This window comes from Petromyzon marinus, chromosome 46, assembly GCF_048934315.1.
Source record: "Petromyzon marinus isolate PM22_M1 ecotype Great Lakes invasive population chromosome 46, UKy_Petmar_22M1.pri1.0, whole genome shotgun sequence".
NCBI lineage: Eukaryota > Metazoa > Chordata > Hyperoartia > Petromyzontiformes > Petromyzontidae > Petromyzon > Petromyzon marinus.
Window position 1 is genome coordinate 13,924,091 of NC_133712.1, and position 25,498 is coordinate 13,949,588.

The 25,498-nt window shown below is 55.4% G+C and overlaps 2 protein-coding genes across 3 annotated transcripts; one reads left to right on the forward strand and one right to left on the reverse strand.

Annotated features, from left to right (window-relative positions):
* Positions 1 to 1,659: 1,659 nt before the first annotated feature.
* On the reverse strand, positions 1,660 to 13,712 carry MCM2 (minichromosome maintenance complex component 2). Its single transcript, XM_032971546.2, has 17 exons — positions 13,487 to 13,712; positions 12,013 to 12,215; positions 11,199 to 11,380; positions 10,765 to 10,847; positions 10,169 to 10,343; positions 9,682 to 9,901; positions 8,904 to 9,111; positions 7,193 to 7,327; positions 6,109 to 6,300; positions 5,760 to 5,853; positions 5,118 to 5,368; positions 4,749 to 4,875; positions 4,490 to 4,602; positions 3,935 to 4,186; positions 3,594 to 3,776; positions 3,027 to 3,212; positions 1,660 to 2,561 (listed from the first exon to the last, which is right to left on the reverse strand). Exons 1-17 carry the CDS (start codon positions 13,490 to 13,492, stop codon positions 2,451 to 2,453), a joined length of 2,721 nt encoding a protein of 906 aa, XP_032827437.1. The 5' UTR covers positions 13,493 to 13,712; the 3' UTR covers positions 1,660 to 2,450.
* Positions 13,713 to 13,758: 46 nt separating this feature from the next.
* TPRA1 (transmembrane protein adipocyte associated 1) lies at positions 13,759 to 23,457 on the forward strand. Of its 2 annotated transcripts, XM_076074227.1 has the most exons (11): positions 13,786 to 13,840; positions 14,079 to 14,306; positions 15,286 to 15,418; positions 16,658 to 16,744; positions 17,268 to 17,340; positions 17,468 to 17,547; positions 18,194 to 18,310; positions 19,744 to 19,804; positions 20,702 to 20,804; positions 21,275 to 21,355; positions 21,896 to 23,457. In XM_076074227.1, exons 2-11 carry the CDS (start codon positions 14,164 to 14,166, stop codon positions 22,149 to 22,151), a joined length of 1,134 nt encoding a protein of 377 aa, XP_075930342.1. In that variant the 5' UTR covers positions 13,786 to 13,840; positions 14,079 to 14,163; the 3' UTR covers positions 22,152 to 23,457. The 2 variants fall into 2 exon arrangements, with proteins under 2 accessions (XP_032827487.1, XP_075930342.1); XM_032971596.2 differs by having other exon boundaries at positions 13,759 to 14,306.
* The last annotated feature ends 2,041 nt before the right edge of the window (positions 23,458 to 25,498 follow it).

Genomic DNA, 25,498 nt, shown 5'->3' on the forward strand with positions numbered 1-25,498 from the left:
CCAAATCAAGTTTGGCCACGTTCTGTTTACGTGACAACCCTTACTAGTTGGCTGTGTCGGGTGGTGGCGGGTTTTAACAACACATTTATATATTTACGCGATCTAACCCAAAAACCTCTATTATGGATATTGGTTGCGAAATCCTACGTGTTAAAACTCTCGCCACGCAGCGATTCGACGTTTCGTAGAAAACTGCGCCGGCCATCACAAGGACAGCATCAATTCGAGCTAAGAAGCTGTCTTAATTCAGCAGGTGAGCGAGGGAGACTTGCTCTCTTACGGCCACTGCTCAGAATTGGATGCGCCGGGTGTTGACCTTATTTCGCACCGTACGTAGCCATCCGCGCTAATCGGAAGTGCGTGGGGGAAGGAAAACAAACTAAACACAAAAAAAGCGGTTCTAAAGAAGGGAATTTTCAACGTAGAGTTGCGAGTTGACAATCGCTCACCCACCACCACCGCCGCCAAGCGAAGCTCATTGATCATTATAATAATCCGCGCGCCGTGAAACGCTCGCACGCCACGTGACGATTTAATTCGCTTGGCTGTGCCTGGCGGCGGCTCGCTCGTGGGGGCTGCTACGCCCCGAGGGGGTGGTGACGGGTAGTGGAGGGGGTCTCAAGACAAAATAAAAATTTAGTAGATTGCGTCGTCCTCGGCCAACAAAATGTTTTTTTCTTCTCACAAGTTGATCCGTGGCCCCATCTTGGGCACAGCGCGACTGGGACTCTTAGCATGAATGACGCTATAAAAATGTTTACGTATCATGCCTTCATCTCATCTGACAGACTATTGTCATGTCTTAACTCACTGACGTGACTAATTAGGCGCTGATCAGTTCGCAGCATGTTCAGAATGCGTCTGATAGGGTGTTAACCAGAACACCACATATTAAACCAGTGTTGGCCTACCTGCACTGGCTTCCAGTTTCACATACCAGAGTTTAAAATCATATTAACTTACAAAGCAGTGAACCATGATGCTCCAGCCTACATCATTGACATGCTGCACCCATGTCCCCTCAAGGTCCCGGAGATTTGGGGATGCAGATCTTCTCTGCATTCCCAGGTCGAGGTTTCGGTCTGGGTGACCGAGATTTTTCCCGTGTAGCTGCCAAGCTATGGAACGCTCTTCCACGAGATATCAGAGGGATCGGTAGTCTGGACATTTTAAAAATGCGCCTTAAAACATATTTATACGTTTCCGATTATTTTAATTTTAGTTAATTTCGTAAATTATTCTTAAAAATGTAATTCTATTTTTATGCACTGTCTGCTCCTGCTCTGTACAGCCCTTTGAGATCTTTGATGAAAAGCTACAAAAATGTTTTTGACTACAGCCACTAAGTCGATTACCCCTGTAGGACCCGCCCCTCTCCATGCCCCGCCCATTTACTCTCCCAAGCCCCGCCTTTTCTAGTCCCGCCCCTGCGTTCGGACACGGAGGGCTGCATGGTGAGCGGGGTTAGTAGAGGGTGGGCGGAGGCAACTGGGATAGTGGGCGTTGTCATTAGTGGTGGGCGTGGAGCAACTGAACGAACACCACCAGAACTGCCCCTCACCCTCACGCCTCTGGGAGCAGCATGCAGCAAGGGTTGTAGGTGAACCTTGATATATGCTGCACGTGTGGAGCCGACAAAATCCACTCTCAACTCGGCCATTGAGAAAACACAGCTTTATCTCAACCTCGCGACGTCGACACACGACTCCAGCGCCACAACAACCGCCACACACAAATACACGCGTCCCGTGCCCTCTTGACCCCCGTAATAACACTGCGCCCATTCGCCCCGGGGGCGTTGATTGGAGTTTCTCAAAGTTCTGTGTTGCGAATTTTCGCAAACGTAGTTTTCCAGAGCAGACTCGTGCTCCAGGACATTTATTTAACATCCACTTATGATTGTGCAGTTGTTCAATTTAAAATACGACAGCCACACAGCAAACGCACAGTGATCTCCCCGTGTGTGGCCCGTGTCCCTCGTCCGCGCGACACCATGACCCCTCTGTTCCCCGTGTCCCACCCCCAGTGTCCCCTCCGTGTCCCCTCCGTGTCCCCTCCGTGTCCCCTCCGTGTCCCCTCCGTGTCCCCTCCGTGTCCCCTCCGTGTCCCCTCCGTGTCCCCTCCGTGTCCCCTCCGTGTCCCCTCCGTGTCCCCTCCGTGTCCCCTCCGTGTCCCCTCCGTGTCCCCTCCGTGTCCCCTCCGTGTCCCCTCCGTGTCCCCTCCGTGTCCCCTCCGTGTCCCCTCCGTGTCCCCTCCGTGTCCCCTCCGTGTCCCCTCCGTGTCCCCTCCGTGTCCCCTCCGTGTCCCCTCCGTGTCCCCTCCGTGTCCCCTCCGTGTCCCCTCCGTGTCCCCTCCGTGTCCCCTCCGTGTCCCCTCCGTGTCCCCTCCGTGTCCCCTCCGTGTCCCCTCCGTGTCCCCTCCGTGTCCCCTCCGTGTCCCCTCCGTGTCACTCAGAGTGGCTGGATGATGAGCTTGCGCCTCGTGTCAACAGAGAAGAGGTTGTTCTTGAAGACGTCGCTATCATAGAACGCAGAGAGGCTGTGGATGCTGATTTGTCTCGCCTGTGGGGGGCAGAAAGGGGGAGGGGCGCAAAGGGGGGGCTCACAGGTTAGGTACTGCCACTTGGTAACCATGGTGACTCCGCTCATCCTCGCCACGGTAACATCGACATTGTTACACAGCTCATCCAATGTTACCCACATTGTAGTGGCATCATCATAGTCGGTACTCCGAAATAGCCCTGCTGAACATTACCAATGCGGAAATCATTCCCAACCTAAGCTGACGTTTCTGTCACCTAAACTTTACGATCAATGGATTTTGAAAGCAATTCGTCCGAGCTGACCTCCGTTATAGGAAAAGCACTTAAATAAAAGTCGATCAGGCCTGTTGTTTTCGGGCTGTCTCTGATTTGTTTTCCGTTTAATTTGGGCTCAGAATTGTTCCTTCTTTCTCCCATTAACAATCTGCAATGTATGACCCCGTGAACCCCATTAACTGGTGACCCGATGACCTTGAGAGCTCACCCGGTCGGCGAGGTCCTTCTCGGGCACCTCGACGCGATCGTGCCGGGTCCCGCTGCCACCACCGGCGACCCCGGTGGAGCCGTAGCGGCTGCGCTGGTAGCTCAGCTGCTCGGACACGAGCTGCTTTAGGATGAAGAGCAGCAGCTCATTGTTGTCTCGGCGGAACGACAGGTACCGTGAGAATGTCTGTGACGGATGCACGGGGAACACACGCACGGGATACATAGGAAGCATGTAAACACGCTGTGACACATGGGAACAGGTGAGGAAGACAAGGGGAACATGCAGGGACATGAGAGGGGATACACAGGAATACGCGGGGAGGACATACGTGGAGACACACGGCGGTTACAACAGGTGGACAAACACAAGGAGAGATGGACAGAGACAGGTGACCGGTCACAGCACTGCACCCATTCATCCCACCTGGACCCTACCCCTACCTGGACCCTGCCCCTATCTGGACTCCGCTCCCACCCTTACCCTGTTCCCACCGGACCCTACTCCCATGCCGTGGTCCCTCCTCCCACCCAGACCCTGCTCTCACGCGGTGACCTCTGCTCCCACCTTGCGCATGCTGCGCATGATGCTGAACTTCTGCGTGTCGATGAAGCTGTCGAGCACGACGCGGATCGCCATGTTCACGTCCTCCTCCAGCACGAAGTCACGCAGGTGCAGGCGCGCATGCGCCTCTGCCAGCCGGATCATCGACTCAATGTGCCTCACCGTGATGGGAATGCTACCTGTCGCCTGTAGACAGGGTGGGAAGGGGGTGCGAGGGGGCAGGGGGTTGTTTGTTGGTGAATGGTGGAGTGTCGGGTGCAGAAGCAGTTGAACAAATCAACGCGTGGGTCGCTGGACGGATCATCTGGTGTCTCGTCGATTTCTCTCCCCACCACCAGTCTCACCATGGACTCCTTGCGCAGTTCGCTGTACATGCGCGCCACCTTGTCCTGGTCCATCTGGTTCAGCTTGGGCCGCACCTTCTCCTTGCTGTAGGTCACGTACTTGCGCAGCAGCTCCTGCGGGATGGGCTCCACACCGTACGAGTTGGGCATTGGCGCCGGCCCGGCACCGGTGGCCTCCTCGCCGCGGCGCTCAGGCCCGCCGGGGTGGTGACGCACGTGGCTGGAAACCACGAAGCGCGCCAGCATCTCGTCCTGCATCCCCACACACGCGCAGAGGTACCCCACGCGTGCGGACTCCGCTGTGAGTCAGAAGGCCGACGCGGCACACGAGGGGCAGTGGTGTGGCGAGTGCCACGGGCGGCCACATTCGTCTCCCCGGTGCCGAGCTTTAAAAGCCGCACTCACCTAAAGGCTGAGTCGAGGCCCAGGATCGGATGCAGATATTCGCGATCACCGATGTCGGTGGCCGTGAGTGGGAATCGAACTTGGGTGACCGGCTTCGTAGTGCCGTGCTCACCACTGCACCACTGTTCCACCCCCCACCCCACCACTCACCTGCACGGGGTCAACGGTGTCGCGCACCACACACAGGATGTCGAAACGAGACAGGATGGGCTCTGTGAGGTCAACGTTCTCCGAAAAGGTCAGCGAGGGGTCGTAGCGCCCTCCTGCACACGCACCGCACACATACAGAGGGGGACAGCGCGACACGGGTGACACGGGTGTCACGCGACCCTAAAAGTCATAGGATGACAGTTGGTGAGGACGGGGTGAGGTGGAGAAGGAAACAAAGAGGGGAGGGCAGGCGCTGTACCGATGGGGTTGGCAGCGGCGATGATGGTGCAGCGCGCCTGCAGCGAGGTGACGATGCCGGCCTTGCTGATTGAGATGCTCTGCTGCTCCATGGCCTCGTGGATACTCGTGCGGTCCTGATCTGTCATCTGCAAAGACAAAGATCACCCGCGTAGCCTTTAACAGACGGTTACATCCACTGTGATTGAAGCAGATGGCACCACCACTGGAGTATTAACCAGGGCACCCTGCTGGATTAAAACCGCGAAGCGACAAGCGGTTAAGCATGCCACTGCCGGATCGCATCAACCTCCCGTGCTTGTCACTGCCCGACTCTCCTCTCCCCCTCCACCTCCCCTTCTCCTCTCCCTCCCCCTCCGACGTCACTCACCTTATCGAACTCGTCAATGAGACACACTCCCCGGTCAGCCAGCACGAGAGCGCCGGCCTCCAGCGTCCACTCGCGGCTCACGGGGTTGCGCTGCACGTAGGCCGTGAGGCCCACGGCGGAGGCACCCTGGCCCGTGGTGAACACCACGCGGCTCGCGGCCTTCTCCACGAACTTGAGGAACTGGGACTTGGCGGTGCCTGGGTCCCCGCACAGCAGCACGTTGATGTCCCCGCGCACCTTGTGCTTGCCGCCTGTCGGTAAGGGGTGGGGGGCGGTAGTCCGTGTTTTTGCGCCGATTTCTATTTGCCGCTTCATCACTGTAACGTTGTTTTACGTTGATCGTTTCAGTGACGCGAAGCTCACTCGCTCGTGCAAATGAGACTCCTCTCTCCTGGTCTCTGGAATTCTCACTTGGTTTCACAATTGCACTTGACTTCTCTATCTTCTACTTTCCTTGTGCTGCTCCGCTTTGTAATTCCCTCCCCCATTAATCATGGTCTCTTTCCCCAGGCTCTTATGAGAATAATGATGTTGATCGAGCTCAATTCAAGAGACGTGTTTACGCTCAAGTCGAACTTTGACGGTGCCAACCACGATTTAAAAGGTCGGGGGCTATGACGTGGGTCATGGGGGAGGGGTCACCTGGGTTCTTGGGTTCGCCCCCGAACATGGCGAGGGCGATGGCGCGCTTGATGTCCTCATGCCCGTAGATGGACGGCCCCACGCTGGCAAATACCTGCGCCATGCACAAACACACACTCGATGCCTGACACGCTTGTCCCCGTGTACATCTCATGTCTGTCCAACCCCCCACCCCTGCCTGCATGTCTCCACGTGTCCACTTACTTGCATCCACTCACCGTGGTCACGTGTTCTCAATTATCCCTGTGTTTCTATGCAACTCCCCCCATGTCTCTTCCCCCGTGTCTCCCCCACCACCACCCCCCCCCCCCAAACCACCCCCCGTGTCTCTCCCCGCCGCGCGGCTCACCCTCTCCGCGATCCTCTCGTCGCGGCTCAGCGCAATGATGGCCCGCACGTCCTCGTCCGTGAGCATCTCAGTGGCCACCTTGTCGTCGCGGCACGTGATGTGATTGGCGAGGATAACGGTGGCGAACACGGGGAAGCCATTAGACATGTTGAGTGCGCCGTCGTAGTTGTTGTGGTAGATTCCCGTCAGCTCCTGCGGTCGTGGCAACACAGGGTGAGGTCACCATCACCGACCACAGGAAAAGAGTTGGGGGGGGGGGTGGCCGCTATGTTGCCGAGCCATGTGGCGGTATTGCTTTGAAGACATCGCGCTGACATTATGTTGCCATTGGGACACTGTAATACTCCAATATTGCTGTGGTGATGAGACGATGCTGCGGTGTTGCTATCGAGACATCGCAAGAACATTGCGCCGTTGCTAGGGTGACGGAAGACCCGACTTACGGAAATCCAACCTTACAGAAATGCTCTCATAAATAATGTAAAAAAAATGTAAATATGAAGAAATGTTTGCGTTAGTTACGGAAGCGCAAAGTGCAGCGCGGCGAGGTTACAGATGAATACCACCAAAACGCCGCCTTCACCGAGCCCGAGCTTCACTAGAGTTAAGGTAAATAGATGATTTTGTAGCATCATGTAACGGTTTGTTTTCTATGCTTAGAACTCTTTTTTTTCCCCCATGTTTCTATTGCTAGTTTTCATTTTAAGTTTCTGAGTTATTTATTTTAACAACTTTATTTAACACAATTACACTTCGATTGCTTATGATCTCAGCCAACAGCGATTGGAGAAGTCTAGGCCTAGCCTAATGCACGGTAAACGAACATTTGGAAGTGAACACTTTCTGTTTAAAATTCATATTTAAACGTTTCGTGGTATTCATAAAAATTTGATGCAGTATATGTTCCATTAGTTTCATTATGGGTAGTTTCAGGGTAGATATTCAATCAAATGAAATAATTCTAGGAAGTGCAGAGCGTATATTCAGCGATACAATATAGGTAGCGATAGAAATGGATGCGGTAGTGAGAAAAATGAACTAGGACTGTAATTAGGTAGGGCAGACACAACGGCACGGTGCTCACGATATCGTCTCCCGGCTTGCAGCTGTCGACGAGGTCGGCAAGGAGAATGGCGTCCTTGGAGCGCGGGAGCCGCCCCGCGGCCACGCGGCCCGGGGACTCCTGCAGCGTGATTCGCTGGTAGTTCTGGTACACAGTCTACACGAAGACAAAGGTGCCCTTTGTAGCCTTAACACACATGATAGGTGTGTGTCTGCGCGTGTGTCAACACACGCGCAGACACACACACAAACGTCCACACGCGCAGAGACAGGCACACACGATACATGCATGCATACACGCAGACAAAAAACAAAGACCCCCAGATAGATGGTATGCGCTGTTGGGACAAGTGCTTTTAGTGAAGAGCACCTGTGAAGGCCAGCATGGCCCACAAAGTGGTGGTGGGTCAGCACCACGCCTCCCATGGCTGCATTTGTCTCCCCAGTGCTGATGCATTATATACACTGCACCAGGCATTCATTTAAGTCCACTCAATGTAGGGAAAGTTCAGGACCAGTTCAAACATTTGCCACTTATGTGGAAATTTAACTCGGGACGCCGGATTAATAGTGAGGGAAAAAAGTATTTGATCCCCTGCTGATTTTGTACGTTTGCCCACTAACAAAGAAATGATCAGTCTATAATTTTAATGGGAGGTTTATTTGAACAGTGAGAGACAGAACAACAAAATCCAGAAAAAAGCATGTCAAAAATGTTATAAATTGATTTGCATTTTAATGAGGGAAATAAGTATTTGACCCCCTCTCAATCAGAAAGATTTCTGGCTCCCAGGTGTCTTTTATACAGGTAACGAGCTGAGATTATGAGCACACTCTTAAAGGGAGTGTTCCTAATCTCAGCTTGTTACCTGTATAAAAGACACCTGTCCACAGAAGCAATCAATCAATCAGATTCCAAACTCTCCACCATGGCCAAGACCAAAGAGCTCTCCAAGGATGTCAAAAACACACGGCCAAGGCAACAAAGGAGTGGCTCAAGAAGAAGCACATTAAGGTCCTGGAGTGGCCTAGCCAGTCTCCAGACCTTAATCCCATAGAAAATCTGTGGAGGCAGCTGAAGGTTCGAGTTGTCAAACGTCAGCCTCGAAACCTTTATGACTTGGAACAGATCTGCAAAGAGGAGTGGGACAAAATCCCTCCTGAGATGTGTGCAAACCTGGTGGCCAACTACAAGAAACGTCTGACCTCTGTGATTGCCAACAAGGGTTTTGCCACCAAGTACTAAGTCATATTTTGCAGAGGGGTCAAATACTTATTTCCCTCATTAAAATGCAAATCAATTCATAACATTTTTGACATGTGTTTTTCTGGATTTTGTTGTTGTTGTTATTCTGTCTCTCACTGTTCAAATAAACCTACCATTAATATTATAGACTGATCATTTCTTTGTCAGTGGGCAAACGTACAAAATCAGCAGGGGTTCAAATACTTTTTTCCCTCACTGTATTGCAGTGCACTAACCGCAGCGCCACAGCTCACAGCTCTTCGACAGTCTACCGACACACAGGACAGATTCCCAATATTGCCTTAACAGACTGCTGGGGCAAGTGCTCTTAGTGAGCACCTATGAAAGCTGGGACGGCACATGAGGGGGTGGGTGGCCAGCACCAAAGATAAAGATCCCCTGTATAGTCATAACCAACTGTAGGGGCAAGTGCTGTCACAGTACCACACAACACCACACACACTATTGGCTGGCGTGGCCGACGTACCTGTTCCATGTTGATTTCAAAGGGCCCCAGGCTCTGACACTCAGGGCAGGAGCCTGGGCGCACCTCCTGGCTCTGGCTCTGGAGGAAGGGCCCCAGCACGAAGTTGCACTTGTGGCAGTTGTACTTGACCATGGACAGCTGGGGCAGCACGGCCGTGCAGGCCGTCACCACACCACTTGTGCGGATCAGCTGGTTTAGATGCAGCTGCCTACGCAGGGCCCAAGGGCGCATGCACGTGTCAGGCGTACGCAGATTTCATACTCGATGCTAAACAGCCACCAGTGTCATAGTCACCGAGATAATAAACATGGCTGACAAAAATAACCACAACTACTCACCCATCGACCTACACTTAGTTTCCAAAAAAGACAAAGATCCCCTGTATAGCCTTAACATACTGTTGGGGCAAGTGCTGTTAGTGAGTAGCGTGGCACACAAGGGGGTGGGAGGCCAGCACCACACCCGGCCACCTTTGCCACCCTACCTATTGCTGATGTTTACACACCGCACCAGGTACTCATTTGCAGCTGAGTTGACCTAGGGCAAGCCCAGGAGGCTCAGATAATCGTTACCGGTGTTGGCCATGAGCGGCAATTGAACTCGGGTCGCCGAATTCATAGCGCAGTGCACTAACCACTACATTACCACACCATTACCACTCTCCTTACTCACAAAGACCCCCGTATTGTTTAAATAGACTGTTGGGGCAAGTGCTGTTCTCGTGAGCCACCACCTTACACACACGGACGCATGCGCACGCACACGAGATCCCACTCACCGCAGGGAGCGCAGCTCCTCGACGAGTGGCAGCGAGGAGATGCGCACGTGGATCGCGGGAGCGATGCGGTCGTACTTAGGGAACATGGCGAGTACCACCTCCTTGGCCGCCTCGTCCATCACCCCGAGCATCTCGGCCGGTGCCTCGGGCAGGAAGTAGGCGAGCACGTGCTCGCGTGCCGCCAGGTCCTCGTAGTTCACCACAAGGGACTCGCGATTTTCTGGGTGAGGGAGACACATGGGGAGCACGAAGGAGACACAATCAGGAGGATAATACCGGGAGGACATGGTGAGAGACATAGGGAGATACAAAAACTCAAGAGAGACTCAAGCAGACATGGGGAGACACGTGGTGACTAGAACACAAGCCGCACGCTCCTGTGGCCACCGTGGTTGTGGTGGCCATGGCATGCGTGGAGTGCGGTGGTAGTGTGGTAGTCGTGTGCGTGTGGTGTTGTGGTGTGGTGTGCACAGCATGCCGCTCCCACCCTTGCACATGTCGGCGATGCGCTCCTTGAACACGTTGTGCCCATGTGCGTCCACGTGCGTGCGCAGGAAGTTCTTGAAGCGGTTGTGAATCTCGAGGCGTGGTGCCGCCATGGAGACCCACTCTCGCACCGACAGGCCCTTCATGTCCTCCAGGTTCTCGATGCTCTCAATCATCTGCAAAGACAAATATCCCCCGTATAATCTATTAAGGCCAGGACGGCACATGAGGGGGTGGGTGGCCAGCACTACATCCAGCCACCTTTGTCTCCCCAGTGCTGATGTTTTACACACCGCAAGTATTAATTTGAAGCCGAGTCGACTAAGGGGAAGCCCAGGACTGGTTCGAATATCCGCCACGGTTATTGGTCGTGAACGGGATTTGCACTCAGGTCGCTAGGTTTGTAGCACAGCGCGCTAACCACTGCGCCACCGCTCTCCACACACAACTGCCATTCGCCACTAAGTGGCGGTCACCAAGGTGCTTGTGTCCGGCCGCGTGAAATGTCCAACTCTCTCCAGTAGGAGGTCACAGGACAGACCCAGGTGCCACAGGTTGATTGATTGAGAAGACCAACAGAGGCACCACCCCACACACCTCTTCATCATCATCCGCTCCCTCGGCTGCGAGCTCGCCCAGGCGCCGCTTCCGTGCTGGCTGCCCGTCCTCCTCGTCCATGTCTGTCGGGAGGGAGGAGGCAGCTCGTCATGACAGAGGGAGGGGTCGGCGTACGTGTTTTGTTGTATTGGAGAAGCACGTATGACACTGGCATGCCACACGAGGGAGTGGGCGGGTGCCCAGCACCACACCTTGCCGCCGACGTGTCCCGAATGGTGGTGTTTACGCATCACACCAAATACTCATTTGAGGTTTAGTCGGACCGAGAGGAGGCGCAGGACCGGTTTAAATAATCGTCACTGGTGTTGGCCGTAAGCGGGAAGTGAACGTGGATCGCGGGGTTCATAGCGCAGCATGCCAACCACTGTGCTACCCACTCCCCCGACACATGCCCGCACGGTCGCCCCTCTCACCGTAGAGCAGGCCCAGCCGTGTGCGTCCCGGAGCCGTCCGCCCCATCTGCTGGTCGCGGCGCTCCATCTCCTCCTCAGCCCGCGCCCGCGCGCCGGGTGACAGCTCCGCTTCAGACGGAATTTCGTTGTCATCGATGCCCTCGTGCTCATACATGTCCAGCTCCGGGATGGCACGGTAGTCTCTGTGAACGCACGCGGTTCGATTTGCTTACAGTGCCGCTCTGCGCGAAGGCCTCATCGCGGCCAACACCACACCTCCTCCTACATCGCCCACAAGCAAGCAAACGCTTCCTACCCCCTCCGCCAGATCCCGCAGATGCCCCGCGGACGACGATACGCCGGGACCTCCACGATCTGCCCTGCCCGTCTCCCACCACCCTCAGCTCTCTAGGATGTCTTCTGAAGTGTTTGTCAAGGGGATCTGGCTCCAGTAGCCTGTGAAGGATCACCGGGACGTCTCCTGTGCCTGTGTGGGAATGCAGGCCGTTGGGAGTTGACAAACTAAGGCCATCGCCCATCGCCTTGAGATGCCAGTTTCAACTGCCAGCGCAAAGGCGCACCTAATTGTCGACGGCTGTGGGTTTGGCTGTTCAGCCACCCACTAGAGCTGATGCCGTAAGAATCGTCTAGTTTGTTCATCTCATTATTTGGCCGTGCTGGGTGGAGAAGGGCGTACGACACATTGGTATCAACCCAAAAAAGCAATCATGGACCCTAACATCAGCCGCGAAGCCGACGTGTTAAACACAAAAACACCGTCACTTATTCCACATTCCCACACCGGGTCTGCGTCCGGCCATGGCGCCACACTCACGCTATCATGTTGTCTCCGATTAGCTCTTCTGCATCATCATCCTCCTCCTCCTCCTCCGGGCGGTCGCCCTCTGTGCCGAGCAGCCCATCAGACTCGTCCTCGAAGGGTGGGAGGTCGCGACCGGGGCTCGAGGTCAGGGCGTCCTGACCAGTCCTTCGCGCACCCCCACGACCTTCACCCTCCGACATTGGCTCCGAAGAATCCTGCAAGAGCAACGATTAATTATTCCAAACCACTCGTCCTCCAGTGATCAGGGGCGGAGCCGTGGCCCCAATACACCCGTGGTGACTGACCAGGTGGGGAGGTATGGTCAAACAACAGGTCCCGCGATGCGCACACACGGCATGGTGAAAGGGGCTCGCTGCAATCAGAAGGTCGCGAGTTCACATCCTGATTTGAGGGGGGAGGCTGACACAGCCCATCATCCCTCGCTCCGTCCGGGTCGATAAAAAAGGTAACTACCTTGTGTGGGGAAGATAAACAGTGGTTGTCCTGTGGCGAGAGTTGGCAACTTGGTTAATACTGCGAGCCGCTATACTCTATAGGGATTTCAAATACCTTCTGTGGGCAACCGCTGTTTACCACTAAGTGGTGGTGACGTCACAACAGCGTTTGTGCCATGCTAGGTGCACTTTTCTCGACCAATGTCCATAATACAGGTTTTATGAGTTAGATCGCGTAAATGTGTCGTAAATGTTGTGACTTTGCTCTCCAACGCACCGGTGTGCTGTACTAGTAACGAATTGTCACGTTCTGTTTACGTGGCAAACCTTACTGATTGGCGCTGTCGGGTGGTGGCGGGTTTAACGACGCAACATTTATATATTTACCCGACCTAACCCTAAAAAAAACCTGTATTATAGGTGCACTTTGTGGACAACTACGACACATTGACACACACACACTTGCGCGCGTCAGTGTCAGTCTGTCCCTGTCAGGAGGCTCTGGCGGTGACAGAGGCGACTCGGTGTTGCCATGTTAGAAAAAAAAATATTTTCTTCAGTGCCCGATTGTGTCCCTTGTGTGGTCACTGCGGAGGTTACGATATGAAGTCGCGGGCCGCAGATTCCCCACTTTTGCCCACTGTGAACCTCTCCCCCCCCCCCTCTCCTCACGTTACCCCGGGGGCCCTAACCCCGTGGAGGAGGGCCTGGCCATTGTCAACCTCGCCTGCCTTACACAACAACGGCGAGGGAGGGGTTGGCGGTTCACCCAGTGATAGCGCAGTCGGGCGTCGGTCGCCTCACTTGTAGCGCAGTACAGCTTAGCAGGTTGCTGATCAATCCGTACGTGCGATTGTACCAAACGCAACAAGAGGCACTTCGCTGTTAAAAGTTATCAGTCCCGTCCGGCATGGACGGAAAACTACTGTCTAGCGTGTAGCTTAGACCGCTCCTCAGGAAGGGGTATAGGGACTTATCGACCACGAGATACAATAATAATCATCATCGCAGCACGGAGCACGAGAACTCACCGCCATTGCGATGGGAGGCGCAGCAGTTCAGAGTCGCGGCAGGTGAAGCAAAAGGATCTCCCCGTCACCTCGACCCGTGAGCACGGTTTCCCGCCAAATTTGCACCACGTGACGACCAAAAAAGCGCGCGAAACGTAATGAATATTAACTAGGTAAAGGGCACGTGACGGAGAGGGCGCGCTGCCCCATTGGTTGACGAGTCCGCGGGGACCGGAGTACTTGACGCGGCCGACGGTGTCACCTCCCCCCGCCCCCATGGCCCCCCCCGCCCCCAGCCAAACCGGAAACGGAAACGGGGACTCTCGCCCCTCCCATCGAAACGGAAGTTTACTGCGAGAAGTGGGCGCGAGAGAGGTATCCGGACACGGGGCTGCCCCGGGCCCTGCCCTTCTCGCTACCCTCTGCCCCCTCTCTCGACCAATTGCCCTTCTCTACACCACTGCTCTTCTCTCTACACCACTGCTCTGCTCTCTACCCACTGCAATTCGCTTTACATCTGCCTCTTCTCTCTACCCACTGCCCCTCTCTCTACCCCCTGCACCTCTCTGTACCCCCTGCCCCTCTCTCTACCCCCTGCCCTTCTCTCTATCAGCCCCCCACGGGCCCTGATCCCCGCTCGGCCCCCTCCCCCCCTTCAAACTCCCCTCAGGTCCCCTCGCCCCCCCCCCCTCCCCTCCATGGCGGGGTTTCTGGATAACGTGACGACCCCGGGCCCGGGGACTCGGACCCCTGGGGTCCCCACGGTCCCCACGACCCCCGGCAACATCTCCGAGCCGCACTCGTGTCTCTACATCCTGTACGAGGACATCGGGGAGTCCAGGTGAGGGGGAGCAGGGGGGGGGGGGGAAGTCCAGGTGAGGGGGAGCGGGGGGAGGGGAAGTCCAGGTGAGGGGGAGCGGGGGGAGGCACGGTGATGGAGGTGCCAATGGTGTTGATGGAGTTGATGGTGCTGACAAGTGTTGTAGTGGTGGCATAACAACACAATCAACATCACAGGGAGAGAGCGACACGTGGGGGAGACCTACCACAGAGACCAACAATATGACCACCTCATAGCTGTCAACCCAGAGGGTTTACCCGTATTCTTGTACAGGCAAATTGAGTTTTCAGGTCCATACGGCGTACAGCCGTTTCAATACGGGCAAAAAATGTGTTTTGCTCTTTGTTCGTGTTTCTCCCCTTGTGATGAGACTTTGTAGAATGAACGTTGAGATTTATAAGGTACACGGGGTGACCAACAAGGTCTGAATTGGCCTGTAATAAGGTAGGCAGCACTGATAAGGGGTTGACAGGTATGTGAGGTTGCATGTTTACCCAATACCCAGAGGGCCTCACTTAGAAGTCCCACGACTTCGTCAGGAGGGTCCTGCCAAGGTCTCGCAGTCGGGGCCGATAACCGCTGGGGCTACTGTGTGTGTTTGACCCTAATTGAGTAATTTGTGGTTTAATTTTACAATTTTAGTCAATTTGGACCATGACGCTAGCACATAATGGTCTACGCTTGCAAATTACGTCACGGGTTCTTTGATGTCCACCGTGCGTGAAGCAGACGGCACTAGTATTTGTATGATTCATATGCACACCGCAGTATTATCCAGGGAGGCCGCTAGATACAAACCGTGATCCTCTGCAACTGGCGGCGAGCACGCTATTATCGCTCCGCGTCACCGCCCCAATGATGTTGCTGACGATGTTGTTGCTGCTGCTGATGATGTTGTTGCTGCTGATGATTTTTGCTGTCGTTGGTGTTGCTGATGATGTTGCTAATGATGATGACGTTGCTGCGTGTGTGTGCTCAGGGTGCGAGTTTGGGATGTCATCCTTCTCATCCCCAACGCTCTCTTCTTCCTCTTCCTCACGTGGAAGTTCCGCAGCGTGCAGCTCAAGCTCCGCGCCAGCGCCAGCCCCATCTTCACCACCTTCTACCTGCTGGTGCGCAGCTACACGTGGCCGCTATCGCCACGTTGCACCGCTTGCAGGGCGAGTGTTGCAGTGTTTTGCGATGACATCCGATACCGACCTCGATTTCTGGCGCCGCGGGGTCAGAAGACGCAAAATCCATTTGGAAATTTCACACAGATCGGCCTGCAGCGGAAGCGGATATCACAGAGCTACCTCTGAGATTCCTTCTGCAAGTCACCGCTGGTCGACACTTCTCCTCTCACACTGCCGTATGAGATGAATGCTCGTCACGTGATGGTTAAACCAATATTTTTAATTCTCATTGCTGGAATTTGGCCAAATTCATAGCAGAACCAAATTTAATGTGATCAGTGTTATGGTGTGCAGTCATTGGAGACCATTCACTCAGTGCACTTGAGAACTGGGTTTAATCACAACTTAGTTTATGTAAGTCTCTGGGTCTCTCTATGTAAGTCTATGAGTCTCTGTGTCAGTCTACCCCATGTGAATCGATTGGCGGTAGCCCGGGTCACCGCAAAATATTGGTGGGCCGGGCATCGTTTAAGGTTTTTTTCTGGGAGCATCGCTGGCACTACCCTGTCCTGCCGGAGGGCGACGCTGGGAGCGATGATGACGACGATGTCGATCCCGCCAGCAACGACCATGACCGCCGGCCATTCCAAGAGAGCGCCTGGTGCGCCATTGCCTCCCAAGTGGTCTCGCTCCCAAAGACAAGGGGGTGGCCGCCCCCGTAAGAAGCAGAACGTGCTGGGGAATGACCAGACCAGCATCCTGATGTACTTTCAAAACAAGCAATAAACAGCCGTTGCCACGCACAAATCCCCAGCAGCCCCCCTTTTTATGGGTGTTTTGCGTGTGTTTTTTTTATTTCCATATTTGGTGTGCGTATCAGACTCGGTGACATCTCCCGTCTTCACAGGCCTTCTGGTTTTGGAGTTATGGAGGTTTTGGCACCCCGGGTCACGATGGTGACCCGGGTCACCGCCAATCGATTCATGTGTTGCTCTTGCCCCATGTTTCTCCCCATGTATCCGTGTCGCTCTCTTTCTATGTGTCTTTTGCCATGCGTCTCTCTCCCCATGTGTTTCTTTCCCCATGTGTCTCTATCCCCATCTGTCTCTATCTCCGTGTGTATTTCTCGACAGTGTTTTTCTCCCCATGTGTTTCTATCCCCGTGTGTGTCTCTCTCCATGTCTCTCTCTCCCCATGTCTCTCTCCCCATGTGTCTCTCTCCCCGTGTCTCCCCAGGTGCTGCTCGTCGCTGTGGTTGGCATCGTCCGGGCGATCGTCTCAATGACCGTGAGCACCTCCACCAGCGCCACAGTGGCCGACAAGGTTGGTGCAGCCACAACCACCACACAACAATCACAAGCACCACAACACCTACCACGACCAACAACAATGCAACCAGAATCTACACAACGACCACAATCTTAGAATCAGAATATTTATTTATACTGGAGGAATCCAATGAGCTATAAAGCTCTTTTTCACAGATGTCAACAAAAAAACACAACTACCACAACAACAAACTCAATTACAACAATCTCCATGTACACGAACGCAACAAAAAACACAATAAACATGACCACAACGACCCCCCCCCGCCCTGGGGTTGCTAGTGGTGGTGATAATTATGGTAATGGTTATGGTTGTTTTTAATGGTGGTGGTAATGGTGAGGGTTGTGGTGATGATGGTGCCACGGTGGATGGTGGTAGTGATGTCGTGGTTGTGATACTAATGGTGGTAGTGGTCATGGTGGTGGTAATGATTGTGATGGTGCAATGGTTGATGGTGATAGCTGTGGTGGTCGTTATGGTTGTGATCGTTGTGGTCGTGTTGGTTGTTGCGCTGCAGATCCTGTGGGAGATCTCACGATTCTTCCTCCTCGCTACGGAGCTCAGCGTCGTCATCTTCGGCCTTGCGTTTGGTGGGGCCCGATGCCCAGCACAGCACTACCACTACCACCACCAAACAGCACGGGCACTGACCATTACTGATTGTGATGATGTTGATGTGGTGCTAATGCTGCTGATGATGATGCTGTGTGTGCTCAGGCCACCTTGACAGCAGGGCCAGCGTGAAGCGAGTTCTGGCCACAACCACCGTACTTGCCCTTGTGTACTCACTAACACAGGTACACTCACACTCACTCTCACACAGGTACACTCACACTCTCACGCAGGTACACTCACTCTCACACAGGCACTCACACTCACTCCCACACAGGTACACTCTCACGCAGGTACACTCACTCTCTCACTCTCACACAGGCACTCACACTCACTCCCACACAGGTACACTCACACTCTCACGCAGGTACTCACACAGGTACACTCACACAGGTACACTCACACTCTCATGCAGGTACACTCACTCTCCCTCTCACACACAGGCACTCACACTCTCACACAGGTACACTCACTTGGGCACAGATACTCAATCTCACACTCTCACACAGGTACACTCACTCAGACACAGGTACACACTCCTGCACTCACGCTCCTAATCGCATAGGTACAATTTACAATCGCTATCACACTTGCTCATACACCCACTTACTGACATCCACACTCGCCCACATTCTCACTCTCTCACCCTCGCCCGCTCACTCTCACATTCTTGTTCGCATGCTCACTCACACTCACCACAATGTTGCGATGAAGTGATGCTCCACTCTGATGAACATTACTACTCTTCATCCGATGAAGTTGTGACGATTACGGTGAAGTTGTGATGACAAGATTGTGACAATGATGATGATGGGGTTGCACCTCTCCCAGGGTGCCCTCGAGATCCTCTACCCGGACGGACATTACTACCTCTCGGCCGAGGACTTCAACATCTACGGACACGGGGGTCGGCACTTCTGGCTCGCCAGCTCCTGCTTCTTCTTCCTGGTAGCGCCACGGGGTGTGGGGGGCCGGAGAGACATGCGCAACGGGAGGGGGGGGGGGTGTTGGCGAACTATTGACCGTGGACGGCTTTCCGTGTTCCGCAAGTAACAGGGTTTCGACATTCAGTGTCTCCTCAGCCGAGTCGGGCTCACTTGAACCAGTACTGGAGAAGTGCTGGATGTTTATGGGCAAGGACCTCTCTCTCCGTTCGATGCGGGTCCCGGTTCAATGTTCGACGCAGATCACTGTGGAGAACTTAGGCAGACTATTCACCTCGTTCCCTTATCTGTCCTTCTACAAGAAAAAAACATGTTTTGTTCACATCCCATCAGCCACATGGCCTCCTGGGAATGCATCATCCCAGCAGCATTGGTCCAACACAGTCAACACTGTGGGCCTGCTGTGGATGAGATGCTGCACAGATGGCTGAATCTGCTCATGATGAGACACTGAAACCTGTCCAGTTGGCTGGTGACGAGTCACTGCCGCTAGAGGGCGCGATCGCACCACTCCACCAAGTGCAGCCCCCACCCCCCATATTCCCATATTCCACATTCCTATGGCGGAGGCGAGTCCCTTCATAGAACAAAACCACTGATGACCTCCCCCCCCGCCACAAACTGATACTCATTGTATCGACCCGGGGGGGGGGGAGGGAGGTAAGGAGGGATGATGGGGCTGAGTCAACACACACTGCCCCCCCACCCGTCCAACCAGGATGTGAACTTGCGAGCATCCAATCGCTGCGAGCCGCCCACCCAGGTGGCCCTCTCGCAATCCACTGCTGGAATATCGCCGGCCCATGTCACGTGCACATTGCGGGAGATGTTGCTTGGCCATGCTTCTCCATGCTGGTCAGCGCGTGCATATACGCTCGCACAATGACAAAGGTTCCCTGTGTAGCCCAGGTGGCCTGTCGGGGCAAGTGCTGTTAGCAAGTGCCTCTGATGTCTGGCACAGTACATAAGGGAGGTGGTGTGGTCAGCACCACGCCCTGTCACCTTTGTCTCTGCCAGTGGTGATGTTTTACACACACCACCCAGGTCCTCCTTTTGGGATCAGTCGACCTTAAGATGCTGCCTGCCAACTGATGTTAGTCGTGGTGTATAGACGCGTGTGTGTGTGTGCTGTGTTTCGTAGTGGGGAACGGTGACGCAGCGGTTATCGCACTGAGCTACAGACACGGTGCCCCGAGTTCGATTCCTCCTCACGGCCAACACCGGTGACGGATACCTGAACTGGCTTTGGGCCTCCACTCGTTCTTGAATGAGTACCCAGTGTGCGGTGTGTAAACATCAGCGCTGGAGAGACAAATGCAGCCGGGGCGTGGTGTCGGCCGTGCTCGCCTTCAAGGATGATATCCGCGAACCGCACTTGGCCCCAAAATTCTATTACAGGCTATATGGGGGATCTTTGTCTTTTGCTGTGTCTTGTAGATCTACTCGGTCATCGTGATTCTGCCGAGGACTCCGATCCGACACAAGATCTCTCTCCCATGTGAGTCTCCGCGCCCCTCGTGCTGAGTGCTATACATAGCTGGAGCAGCAGCTCTGCAGTTCTCCATATATTGAAAAAGTTTTCAGCCTAATATTTATGGGCGAAATGTTCACTTTATCCCATACAGGTGGAATAGATGGAGATTTGTCCACGTTTTTTTTTCTGTACCGCCTTTAACCGCCATACCAGAGCGTGTTCATGTGTCGTGTTTGGGTACATGTGTGCGTGTGCGTCCATGTGTGTGTCCGTGCTTGCATATATTGGTTTGTGTGCCTTGGGCTCTGCGTTTTCCGCGTGTGCATGTGTCCGGATGTCTGTCCGTATACGCGTGTGTGCTTGTGACACTGTCTGCTTGCGTGCATCTGTGCTTACGCACGCTTGCGCGCATGTTCACTCTGCACGTGTGTGTGCGTGCGTGTAGATTGCACACGTGTTTACATTGGGTCTAAAGAAACCGGGTCAGGGGCCGTCACGGGATTGGAGAGAGGGGGAGCACAGTGACTGATTGACAAATGCAACAGGGACTCACTTCTCACTGCTGTGTCGGGGCGGTCAGCTGTTAGCGGTTGGCGTGGGTGGGGGAGGCGCAGTTAGAGCGCCCAGTCTGGGTGTCGGGGTCAAAGGTCCAGATCGCAGCATTCTTCCTGAAAAGGTCGGGTGTGTATACCATGCGTGTATACCGCAGGCACCGCGCGTGTGCGCGTACTGTGTGTGCGTACTGTATATGTGTACTGCGTATGTGCGTACCGTGTGTGTGTAATGTATGTGTGTATTGCGTATGGGCGTACCGTGTGTGTGCTCCGTGTGTGTACCTTATGTGTGTACTATGTGGGTGCCCCGCGTGTGTGCATACCGCGTGTGCGCATACCGCGTGTGCGCATACCGCCTTGTGTGTAGCGAGGCAGAGCTTCTACTGGTACTCCGCATTCCTGTCGGTGCTCAACCTCGTGCAGGGGGTGGGGAGCGCCCTGCTGGTGGCCAACGTCACTGCGGGGCTGTGGTAACCGCACCGCACCCTCACCGCACTGCCAACCACACACCTCCGCTAACCACACCGCCATCCACGCCGGCCGCTATACCACACCATCAACCACATAGCCAACCACGCCACAAGCCACTAATAGCCGTGGTGTGTGCGTGCGCGCTGTGGGGAGCGGTAATGCAGAGGTTAGCGCTGCACTGTGCTACGAACCCGGCGATCCAAGTTCGATTCCCGCTCGCAGCCAACAATCGGTAACGATTATCTTAACCGGTACTGGGCCTCCCCTAAGTCGACTCGGCCTTCATTGAGTACCCGGTGCGGTGGGTAAACATCAGCACGGGGGAAACAAAGGCGGCCGGGCGTGGTGCTGGCCACCTAATCTGTCATATGCTGTGCCAGCCTTCATAGATGCTCGCTAACAGCACTTGCTCCAACAGTCTGTTAAAGGCTATTGTGGGGATCTGTGTCTTTGTGTGTTTTTGTCCCAGCCTGGTGGACGTCACCACCTTCCTCTACTTCACCGCGTTTGCGCCGCTGCTGTACCTCACCTTCCTGCGCGGGGTTTTTGGGTCAGTGCTGCCCCCAGCCCCCGTATTCCTCCCCGAGACTCCTTCCACCCCCACAATGTCTCCCTTCCCCCGTGTGTCTCCTTCCCTGTGGCTACCCCCCCCCCCCCCGTGTGTCTTGTGTCTGCCTTCCTGTGTCTCCCTCCCATCTCATTCCCCTGTGGTGCCACCCCTCCTAAATTTCCCCGTCTCCTTTCCCGGTCTCCCCTCCCCCCCCACCTCTCCGTTCATGGAGAGCCTGCTGCTGTTGCTGCTCATGCTGTTGGTGCTGCTGTTGCTGCTCATGCTGTTGGTGCTGCTGCTGCTCTTATTGTTGCTGCTGCTGTTGTAGGTGATGCTGTTACTGCTCCTGCTGTTGCTGCTGCTTTTGCTGCTGCTGTTGCTGCTGCTGTTGCTGCTCCTGCTACATCGTAGGCCACTCGGCGTTTACAGCGCATGTGTGCCCGCAAACAGCACTTGTCCCAGCAGCCCCGTGTGGGGCATGCGGGGGCGCCTCCGGCTCGTGCGTGCACGTGAGCGCTGTCCCTCCGCTCCCTCCCGCAGCGCGGAGCCCACGATCCTCTTCTCCTACAAGTCCCAGGTGGACGACGGGGACGATGCCGACCTCACGCTCCCGCAGACCGTTGTCCGCGGCGACCAGGGCGGCGCCCGTAACTACGACAACACCGCGCTGGACGGCGGTGCGGGGGGCGGAGGTGGGGAGTCCGTCTTCCTGGACGACGCGTTGGGGGCGGTCGGCCTCCCTCCTACTGGCAGCATCAACAGCGGGGAGCAGTGGCGCGTTCAGTTTGACTCCTAGGGGCGCACGCGTGCTCGCCTGTGTACAGTCGCGCGTGTACACGTGCGTAGACACGCGTGCGTGCGTATGTATGTGGGGAGCGGTAGCGCAGCGGTTAGCGCGCTGCGCTAGAAACCCAGCAAAGACCCGAGTCCGATTTCCACTCACCGCCTACACCGGTGACGAATATCTGAACCAATCCCGGGCCTCCCCGAGGTCGACTCAGCCCTAAATGAGTACCCAATGTGATGTGTAATTAACATCATCACTGGGGAGACAAAGGCAGCCGGGCGTGGTGCTGGCCACCCACCCCTTCGTGTGCCGTGCTGACCTTCAGTGGTGCTCGCAAACATCACTTGCCCCTACAGCCTCTTAAGGCTACATGAGACACGTTTGTCTTCGTGTACATGGACAAGCCCTTGACATGTGGTAGACAGCTGCAGACACACCCTGCCTGATGCGGCCCAGACTACAAGCGGATTTGACAGCTCCTGTTTGGGTGGCGGAGCAGGAAGAGGAGGAGGACACGATCCTTGTTGACGACGCGGAGAGTTGGCGTCAAGTCTGGGAGAGGAGGAGGTGGTTTGACCCCACCCGGTCAGAGATGCGAGATGACCGCAAGTGTCTCCCGTGCCCCCCCTCTCCCCCCGCTCCCCTTACCCGCCCAGCACAAACATTCCTACTTACATTCCCGGCGTGCCCCCCTCCCCGCGTTCACCAGCCTCCCGCTTCTCCCACGAGGTTGGCGCACCCCTACCCGAGTCTCCCACTCCTCCATGCCTTGCCCACCCAACTCCCCCTGTGTCTCCCGCCACAGCTGTTGTGTGGCTCAGCACCCGCCCCCCCCCCCCCACCTTTACCCCCCACATCCACTACCTCCCGTCCCCCCCCCCGTCCCCCCATGCCCAATGGCTGTAATCATAGCCCATGTGAATTTCTCATTCAATTGAATGTTATTGCGACCGCGCGTGCGACCAACGTGTGCGACCAACGCGTGCGCGATGTGTGACGTGCGTGGAGGAGTGTGCGCGGTGGCGGTTGGGGGTGGGGGCATGAGCCACGTGCTGCCTCTCCACGGCCGGACAGTGGTGGCGGCGGCAGCGACGGTGGCGGCGGCGGCGGCGGCGTTGTCACCGCGGTTTTACATTTTAACGGAGCATTTGGCGGCGTGACACGGCGTGACGGGGCCCTGTGTCGGTGCCACCGCTTATGTCGCCGCCACGTTGCCCGCTCGACCCCGAGCCGCGACCCGGAGTCGAACTTTCACATTGAGTTGCACTTTTAAAGACGAATTCTGTATTAAACTGAAAACTGCAAATGCCTATAACAGCACACCGCGCCTGTTTGTGTGCGTGTATGCATGTATGTCTCGTGTAGGGAGTGGTGGCGCTGTGGTTAGCGCACTGCGCTATGAACCCCGCTCACGGCCAACGTCGGCGACAGTAAATATCTGAACAGATCCTGGGCCTCCCCTAGGTCGACTCAGTCTCAAATAAGTTTACCTGGTGCAGTATATAAAACATCGGGACTGGGGAGACAAAGGTGGCCAGGTGTTGTGGCCACACCACACCCTCTCGTGCGACGTGCCGGCTTTTTCATAGGCGCTCGCTAACAGCACTTGCCCCTGCATGCTGCGTAGGCTACTCGGAAGCCTTTGGTTTTGCGTTTATTCATCTTAAACGTTCACCAGCTAAATCCCTTGAGATGGAGCACGCGGTTTGCAAGTCTGACCAGGTGTCAACCGGCACAGGTGACCTGGCACATATGACACCTGCCGGGAGTGACGTATAAAGGACACCGCGCCGCGGTTAATTGCGTGCGCCATGGGGCTCGTGATGGGGGACCGGTACCACCCCCCCCCATTCCGCCGTGCCCCCCCCCCCATTCCGCCGTGCCCCCCCCGTGTGCCCCCGGGCACGCCCCTGCTGCCCCGTGTCGCGCCTGCCGCAGTGGCGTAATCTCCGCAGACGATCCGCCCGCTCCTCCACACTCCTGCGCCTCCATGTGGTGGACAACCCAACCACATGTTCGCTTGACTCATACCATCACGCCAGTGCGTCGTTTCGGCAGCGCTGTGTTCGGGGTAGGTGAACAGTCGGGCGCGGTGCTGGCCACCCACCCACCCACTTCGTGTACCCTGCCGGCCTTCGTAGGTGCTCGCGAACAGCACTTGCCCCAAAAGTATGTTAAGGCCGTACAGGGGTGATGGATCTTCGTCATTTGCTATCGACGGCGGTGGTGATGCGGTGGGGGGCTAGTCGGCCATTTCGAGCCCCCACAGGGGGGCGCTATCCCCCTTCCCAATTCTCATCGCGGGCCCCCTGCGAACCCCCTGGGCGACGGGGTCTCGCCCATTGCGCGGACGATTCAGGGGGAGGGGGACGTGGTCGTGATGGTAGCGATGTGATGATAATGGTGATGTTGGTGTGTGATTATATAATGGTGGGAATGGCAGTTGATGTTTGTGTGATTATATGATGACGGTGGTGACGATGTGACGGTAGTGTATAATATGATGGTGGTTGTAATAGGATGGTGGTGGTGATGTTGGTGTGATTACCGGTATATGACAATGGTGATGAGGTGGAGACGGTGGTCATGGTCACGGGTAGGGAGGGGAGGGCCCCCCAATCTGCAGGACCCAAATTAAACCCCCACCCCTGCTCCTCCATCTCCTCACTCGAACTGTGTCATGGAATTCTAGGTCCGGTGACCCCCCCCCCCCCACACATTTTCAATAGGGACCCCCAAATTAAACACCCGATGCGGCTCCATCAATCTCCCCCCCCCCCTCCACTATTGACCCTCCGGCACTTATAACTGTCTCCCCATTTATCTCCGCCAGGTTGCCGGGCCAATTAACGCGTAATTATCGGGGCGTGAGAGTGCGAATGGAGCCCATTAGGGTGGTGGCGCAGCGGTTAGCGCGGAACTGCCGCTCAGATCCCTGCCTCACGGCCATCTGAATCGGTCACGCCAACAGCGAGCCTTGGACACGTCATGTGGCCTCAACGTGCACCTAGCCTGGCACAAGCGCTGTGGTGACGTCACCGCTACTTAGTAGCGGCGTTTGTTGTATGTATGTGTATGAACTGGACCTGGGCCTCCCCTAGGTCGACTTGGCCTCAAATAATTAGTCGCCTGATGCGGTGTGTAATCATCGCCACTTGGAGAGACGAAGTCGGCCGGGCGTGGTTCTGACCACCCACTGCTCTTGTGAGCCGTGCAACTCACTAACAACACTTGCCCTAGCATTCTATTAAAGGCCACTCACCACCTCGTTGCTCCGACACTCACAACACTCATACCACCTACCACACTCCACTCACCACCTCGAACCCCAACCGCTCACTCAGCCAGCGTATTCT